This window comes from Leishmania braziliensis, contig 19, assembly GCF_000002845.2.
Source record: "Leishmania braziliensis MHOM/BR/75/M2904 WGS CADA00000000 data, contig 19, whole genome shotgun sequence".
In the NCBI taxonomy this organism is placed as follows: Eukaryota; Euglenozoa; class Kinetoplastea; order Trypanosomatida; family Trypanosomatidae; genus Leishmania; species Leishmania braziliensis.
The window spans coordinates 150-8,406 of NW_004058013.1; the positions used below are offsets into that span (position 1 = coordinate 150).

At 60.5% G+C, this 8,257-nt stretch overlaps 1 protein-coding gene across 1 annotated transcript; it reads left to right on the forward strand.

The window, feature by feature from the left end:
• Positions 1-238: 238 nt before the first annotated feature.
• On the forward strand, positions 239-6,283 carry LbrM_18_1750 (hypothetical protein, conserved; the record flags this gene model as incomplete). Its single annotated transcript, XM_001564045.1, has 1 exon — positions 239-6,283. The coding sequence occupies one exon, from the start codon at positions 239-241 to the stop codon at positions 6,281-6,283; it is 6,045 nt and encodes a 2,014-aa protein (XP_001564095.1).
• Between the last annotated feature and the right edge of the window lie 1,974 nt (positions 6,284-8,257).

The following is an 8,257-nucleotide window of genomic DNA, read 5'->3' on the forward strand; positions in this document are numbered from 1 at the left end:
TCCACGCGCTTTTTCCTCATCCCCTTCCTCACATATTCGTGCCCAAAGGGTAAAGGACGCACGCACATCTTCGAGGGGGGTGCACATACCGACTTGAGTGCCCGACGGTGGTGCCCTGGGCACTGCTACTCCTATCACAACTCCCCACACCTTGTGCGGAGGAGGGGGGGCTCATTTTTGCGCATTCTCTCTTGGCTGGGGTGAACTTCTCGGTGCACACCTCCGATCACTTATTCTCATGTCGCACCTCGCCTTTTCGTCTGGGCAGCTGCCGGGCGTGGCCGGCGGCACTGCCAACGCAGGAGGCACTGGCTCTGCCTTGCTTCCCAACATCACGGCTGAGCTGCGCGGCGAGTTCTACCCGCTCCTCTCGACCCTCGCCAGCTGTAAGAACGACATCTCCACGACGTACGTGATGGAGCTCTTCTTCACTCTCGTCCGCTTTGACGCGGTACTAAAGGAAAAGGAGCGGCAGCTGCTCGTGAGCACCGCGCAGCAGCTCATCACGCGCCTGCTGCAACAGCTGCAGAAGGTGTGTCACATGCGGCAGCTCCTCGACGAGAACGAGCGCTTTGTCGGAGAGCTTATCGAGCGGTGTAGTGCGCTGGAGTGCCTGTGCGGGGCCCGCGACGGCGATGATGACAGTCGCACGAACGACGGCGAGGGCACAGACGACATCGTCGCGAGTGGGCAGGCTTTGTCGAGACTTCAGCTAGAGGACAACGTCGTCCACAGGCACGGCGATGGCGAAGAGACGGTGCGCTTCATGGCCACGACGAGGGCGGCTGGAGCCACGGCGGCCCGTCGTCGCCCCTCGTCATCGGCTGTGTATCCCAGCAACACAATCGGGAGTCAGGAACCGCGACGATTCTCGTTTGACGATGGCATGGACGACATCACGAGCAGGGCCTCAACGGTGCAGCAGTCACGGCAGCAGCAACAGCACAGAGCAGGTCTCGGCGGCAACGTGCGATCAACATCGACAGCAACGACGGAGGGAGGCGGAGCAACGACACCCCTCTCTCCCCCCTCTTCGCTTTGCCGCCGGTCTTTGCGCCTTCCTCCGCCGCTGCAGCAGCAGAGCAGTAGTCTTCGCACCACAAGTCGTCGGAGTCACACTAGGCGCACCCACAGCGCTGCCGCCACACCACGTGCTCAGGGCACCGTCACCAGCCCCGAGCAGGTCGCCAGCAAAACGTCTGACGAAGATGGAGGACGGGTCGTAACAGCCTTGGAGAACGTTGCGGGTACAGCAGCAGCGACAGATATTACACCTGCAGTGTACAGCGGGGTGCAGCACGCTCTCCAGGAGCACTTCCGCAACAATGTCCGGCACACTCTAACCGGCAGCATGCTCGCAGTGTCAAGCAGCCCGAGCGAGTTGGTTCAGCAACCGCATCAGCCGCTGCTGCGCGGTGTCATAACACCAAGCAGTCGCAGCAGTGAGCGACCTGAGACGGCAGACGGTGGCGTTGCGGAGGTGGACATGGACTCAGCTCAGCAGCAACCGTCGCTAGCTATGTACCCTTCCCTGGCCTCCTCCCCTGGGCTGGTGCAGCGCCCCTTCTCATCCTTTTGCATCTCAAACCTTCCAAACTCCCAGTCAAGTGCCTTCCTCGCGGCAACAGTGCCCTTGGCAACGTCCTCGAGCAATGCCCTGGGCATCGAGGCAGGCGGGGCGCTTGGCCTGAGGATGGACAACAGCCTCTCGGCATGGTGCGCCCCAATAGCGCAGGAGCCGGTCGACACGGCGAAGGTGTGGAACCGCATGTTCTGGAGGTTTCTGGATGGGCTCACTGCCACTGGCGATCTAGCAGTGCTGCTCACACTGTTGGACACAGGAAATCCCGCGCAGACCGAGGGAGCCGCCACACTGACCGCTGCCACCAACGGCATTTCAGCCGTGTACAAGGGCTCCTTCGGAAGTAACAGGAGTGGCCCTAACGCAAAGCGCATCACAGCAAACAACGCTGCGGCGGCGACCGATGACGCGGGGGGGTGCCGTGCCAGCCTGGCGTCCAGCTTGGGCTCAGCTAAATGTGGGGTACAGCCACTTATAGACGCGCTCAATAGAAGCGGCAGCTACTCGCAGCTGCTGCCCGCAGCGAACGCTTCTCAGGCGCTGAAGAGCACCATCGCCGCAGTCACGGGCACTGTCGGCGTCGCCGCCGGAGTAGCAGATGAGGCACTGAGAGGCAGCATCGCTACCAAGGGTGAGCAGATGATGGACGACGGGGTCGAGCAGCAGCAACAGCAGCACGCCCGCAGAACACCGCTGAGCTCTAAAGCACAGAGCCCTGTTCCCGCAGGTGTTCTGCCGTCCTCTGACTCGCGTATGAACAACACCAGCTTCCCAATGCCTCTCAATTTGGACGACTTCGTGAGGGAGGAAGAGTTGCGGCTGCATCGAGACTTCTGGACGCACATACCAGCCATCCTCGCGACGCTCACAGAAGGCGTCATGTACGATGGCAGCCACGAATCCGCACACCCGCACAAGAGAAATGATAGCGCGCCGTATGGAGCAGGCAGCAGTGGTGAGGAGGTGACTAGCCTGCAGGAAATTCACAGCAATAGTGATTACTGGGACTCCGTCCCTCGTCACGGTACCACCAATGAGAGTGGGAGGGGAGATGAGGAGCCACAGGATCTGGCATCCAGTGCTGGCGTTACAGCTGCGGCAGTTGAGGACGAAGCGAATGACAACGTACTCGCAGCGCTCCATCTACCGAGCTCGGAAGCGCTGCAGCTACTGCCCATCTTCTCCCCTCTCCTGCGAAATTACACTGGTGCAGTGGGGCAGCTGATGCGCTCGGCACCGAAGTACGCACGCTCCACACAGGCCCAGCACGCTTGCGCGCTCGCTGTCGTGGCAGCCGCGGCAGCTCAACAGCAGTACCAACAGGCAGTCCTCTCCTCCAATCCCAACGACGCAACCGCTTCTGTTGGGGAGTGCCCACTGGAGGGGGGCGAGGACGCTGGGCTCGCCGCCACCGTCTCTACCAGCTCAATAAACGTGCCTCTGAGCAACGTACGTGCCGGACTAACTGGCACGGCAGCGCAGGAATCCTCTGTGACACACATACAGGGGCTGAAGGACAGCCAAGCATCGCCCAGCGGGGGCGACCGTCGACCTGGGGGCGGTGGTGCAGAAGCAGCAGCGGCAGCGGCAGGATGCGGTTTGAATGTCAATAACCCGGCACCTGCAGAAGCTGTAGAGCGTGGCCTTTTGGCGGCTGGGAGTTGCACAGAAGTTCGAGCGGTGGACATCGTCGTTTACGCCCTTGTCACCGCTCTCTATGTCCAGTGTTCCATGGCGGTCGCGATGCAGCAGCAAGAACGCGTCCACGCAACAGCGGGGGCGACCATCGACGGAAAGACCAGTCTCTCGGATGGTGGCCGCACGCCGGCTGGCATGCTCTCTCCGCAGGGGAACTGGCCCTTCGCGGGCACCTCATCCGGCTCCAGCTTTGCTGCCGACGTCGGCCTGGGCACGGCGAGTGGAAACAACAACGCCAGTATGTTTGCTGAGGAGGACCGTGTTCCGGTTAAAGGTGTTCCCAACGTCAGCCTGAGCAACCCTGACGTTGGTGACGCTAGCTGGCGGTGGAGCGGCGGCGTCGGCAGCGGCGGTGGCTACTCGCTCAACACGAGCATCGGCCTGCCACCCAACACGCTTTTTCATCCACACCTATACCTACTGCATCCCATGGCTCTGCGCACCGGTAGCGGAGGTGTTGGTAGGGCGATGGGCTACGTAAGCAACGGCTCTTTCCATGAGCGGCAAAGTTATTATTTACCGCAGTCGCATGCGCATCTGCAGCAGCAGCGACAGTCGCCACAGCTTCTGCGCAACTTCTCGTTCAGCACGACGTACTCGCCAACGGATGCGGCGCTCTTGGTCTTGCGGATAGCGCATGAACGGAAGAGCAACGGCAACGGCAGTGGGGAAGGGGAAGGACGGCCAGACAGTGTCGGTAGCGATGAGCCTGTGGTGGCCAGCGCTGGCCTCCAGCCCTCACTTAGTCCCCAAGCACCGTGTATAAATCTATCCTCCATTGAGTTTACGACGCAGGATATCGTCGCCTGCGCCAACAGCTTCTCGCATGTGTCGCTGCCGAGCATCATGAAGATGGAGCTGCAGCACCTGCAAGAGGAGCTGCGCGATACCAGCCACGCTGTGCAGCGCATGGAGGGGCAGGCGCGAGGCGAGCTAGCCCTGCTCCTCTTCCGCCTCCTGTCCATTGTCTTGAACTGGCTTATGCCTGCAGTGTACGTAGCCGACCCGCGTGTGTGGTTGTTTTACCGCAAGTGGTCCTGCGACCTATACCGGGTCTTGTGCACGGATGTCGCCCTACTGGAGGAATTCCGCAGGCTCCTGAATCAGAGCAGCGTGGCAGTGAGTAGCACGACGGCGGAGGTGAGTGGTCTGCAGAGGCGACGGGGTGGGTCGACGAGGAATGCGCACAGGGCGAGTCAGCCCAAGGCATGCTCGGCGACAAGCACGCCGAACATCAGCGCTCCACGAGACCCGCTGCCGTCCTCAGGTAGCGGGGCGGCGCAATCACCGCCACAGACCTGGTCACACTCGCCCGGCATCCCAGCAGGAGTAAGCACCGTCGCTGCAGACAGCGGTGATTACCACGACGCCAGCACGGGCTACGCAGCGCCTGAAGGGGCAGCGGGGTTCACAGGTGGCGTTGTGCGATACCCCAGCGACTCGTTTTCTTCGCCTCTGGCGGACGATGCCTTGGCGGCCACCAGTGCATCAATTGAGGACGCTTTCAGCTTCATCCTTCCAGGGTCCAGCCTCGCTGTTTCGGTCTCACATGAAACACCACCCGTGCAACCTGGTGTGCTGAACATGCTTGCCCAAGAAGAGGTGGATCGTAGAGGAGAGGCACCAGCCGATATGGCGTCGCTGCGCGCTGCGCAGGCGCTGCTGAGTGACGAGGGCACCGTCGTGCCGCTGCCATGCCCGTTCCTGATCACGCGTCTTGTGGCGGCGACCTTGCGCGGCATCGATGCGGACATCGCCGAGTCTCTTCTTTGGGTCGTTGGGCAAGCGCCTGTTTGTGACGGCGCTGCCGGGGCGAATACCGGCAGCAGCGTCGAGGACGACGCCGGTGGCGTCCCGGTGGATGCGCATCGGAGCAGCAACATCAGCGGCGGCACCAGTGGAAGCGGACTTGTCCACAATGTAGAGGTAGATGAGGGCAAGCTTGCTGTGTCTGGGCGGCACCTTGGACACGCGGCTCACCGAACTACCTCCGGCCACCGTCTGCACGCGCACTACCGCAACCATTGCGTTCGCCATCACCGAAGCATCTCCGCAGATGCCTGTGTGGGTGGAAGCACGGCTTCAGCGACCATGGGCCACTACATGGTCGATAGCGAGGAAGAGGACGACGACGGTGGATACGGCGACCACTGGTACGGCGTCCTCGAACGTCGAAAGAGGGATCCGATGTCGCCTGCTCCCCTGCAGAACCACATCATTTCCAAAAACACGAAAAGTAGAGCTGCCAGTGTCACCGCGATTGCCTCCCCGACGCTTCCACACGCCATCCCTCAAACTCCTTTCATCGAGCCCGTTACCATCGGTGGCCCGCAGCCCCTGTTCCTCCCACACCAGCCACCCGAAGGTCCCACGCTGATGCACCATCACCGTTTCCGCTATCCGTCCGTTCACGGCTACGATGACGTGGCGGGGCTGTATCTCAGCACGCTGAATGATGCAGAGCTGTTCCTCTCACCACATGATCCTGTGTACGCCTCGCTCGTACTGAGCGCTGCCGACCTGCACCTGCACGACTTGCACGACACCGCCACGGCCGCCTCGTTGGTGAACGCGTACCTGGTGGATGTTGGTGAGGAACACATTCAGGGACCGGTGTGGGGAGAGTTACCCGCCGCTGTGACCAGGACCGAAGGCGGCGGTGGTGCGGCCTCGTCGCTCAACGCCGCTGGAGATCGCCCTGGGAGCTCTTCTTCTGCCCGTTCTGCACCCGGTAGGGGCTTCTCTGTGACACATGCGCTCCAAGGCAAAACACACAAACCAACCTCGCCAACCAGAGCCCCGAGCGTGGCACCGGCGGTTTCCTCTCAGTCGACGCCGGCGCCGCCACCGCAGCAGCTGCCGTACGTGCCGATGGTCATTCCGTCCTGGAACAACGAGCAAGAGAAAGAAGAGTTTCTCGCGACGCTGCTGCTGCTGCGGCAGATGCAGGCCTTTCTCTCCGCGGCGGAGATGAAGACGCAAACCGACGTGTTGGAGAGCTGAGAGGGGGTTGGGTGAGTGTGCGGTGGGAAAGGGCACTGCGGCGAGAATGAGGGTGGTGAGGGAGATGAGCCGGCCGCAGACGAAAGATGATAGTGACTTCGCTCCTTCGCTCGCGGACCTGTCTCTCTCTTACTAGGAACGGCACCCACGAAGCTGCGCTTCCCCACGCAAGTCTCAGCCTGAATCCAACCCCCGTCTCTATGCGCCTCTACCACCTCGCACCTGTGGGCATAAATTGGGCTTTTACCTGCGTAGCGCTTCTGTGGAAAGACAAGAGAAAATAGTCTGTTGGGTGCTGTTCTTGGTTGCTCGTGGTGCAGTGGATGCCGTAAGGCCCGATCGCCCCACGTGGCGTTGACGCCGAAAACGAGAAGAGCCACGCACTTAAGACGTTGCCGGGTGTGGTCTCACCCCTCCCCTCCCCTCCCCTCTTTCCTGGAGCACCAGGGAGGGCGGTGAGGGTAGCACTCAGGGATATGAATCGAGAACTTAGAAACCGGTGTAGAACTACGTACCTGCCGTCACGCTGGTGAGAAGCCTTTTCTCTGGCGCTCGCCTGTGCTACGCGGCGCTGTGTGGGTCCATGCTGCTATGTCGGCTCGACGTCTACCTCACCCTCTCTCCTGCTCTGTTAATCTTAACCTCCGTTGATGGACATGCGCCATAACCACGCGTGCACACGCTCTCGCATTGTATGCGTACCTGCATACCGGCTCAAACCTGCCACTCTCCCCCCCCCTCGCCGTCCCCCGTGACTTCCTGGAAGCAGTGGTGCATCGTTCCATTCACTCTTCTCTGTTTTGTCCTCAGAACTCTACATTATCTTTCTCTTGCCCATCTTTCTCTTCTCCCTACACCCTTTTCTCGTCCCCACCCACCCACCCACACACACACACACACACATACGCACACGCTGCACTTTTGGAGCCTTGGGTTTACCCCGCGAGTGTGAGTGCCTGTGCGTTTGCCCCTATGCGTACGGAATCCCCCCCTCCTCTGTCATTCTTGCTGAGCTATTGATGATTGCAGCTACTAGGGTTGCTGCTCCCATCGCTTACTTTCTCCAGTGTTTCTCTCTGTTTCTCTCTCAGCCCGCACAGCGGCACGTGCCGCGTCTCCGTGGCATTCAAAACGTACACACACGCACTTAAGCAGGCCGCCACTCATCGTCCTCGCCCACTGCTGGAGTGGGCCACATGAGAGCAACTGCGGTGTGAGTGTGTGTTGTGGCGTTTCTGTTGTCGCAGACGACGGCGTCTTCCTTGTAGAACACGAATACATATTGCAGGCCGCTCCACACGTGCGTGTGCGTGTTTATGAGAAGGACACCGCTCTCTCGCCACACCTTCAGTCCCTCAGCTCATCTCTTTCTGTTTACTGGTTTGTCATCTCTCCTTCACCTTTCCTCGCCCCACCAACCACCGTCATCATCAGAAAAGCGTATCCCTACAGCCCCCTCTCTCTCTCTCTACACACACACTCACACACCCTCTGCGCGCTCTTCTGCTCACCAAAACAACGCGACCGCCAACAGTTCATATGGTGTGCACTTTACTTTTGGTTGAGTCTTTTTCGCGCGTTTGTTGGCTACCGCGCTCGATCTTTTCCTGGTAGTGGTGGTGGTGCGGTAGTTTCTTGCATTGTAGGACTCGTTTGGGGAGGAGGAGCCGCAGGTGCGCCTTCTCTCGCGGTGTGTATGCGTGCCTGTATCAGCCCGCATATCCCCACCTTGTTTTATCGTTCTTCTGCTCCTCTCTCGTCTCACTCTCCCGCCACCCCCTTTGGTTCCTCCATCCCTCTCTCTTTCCCCCGAGTTGAAAGTTTTGTGTGTAGGCGCCGCTCTCTGGACCCGCACCCTGAAGCGCAAGCCCGGTGACGGACGCGTAATCGTCAGCCTCTTCCACCTCAGTAAATTTGCATTCGGCGTATATAGAGAGAAAGAGGGAGAGAGGCAGGCAAAACATACCGTCCCCG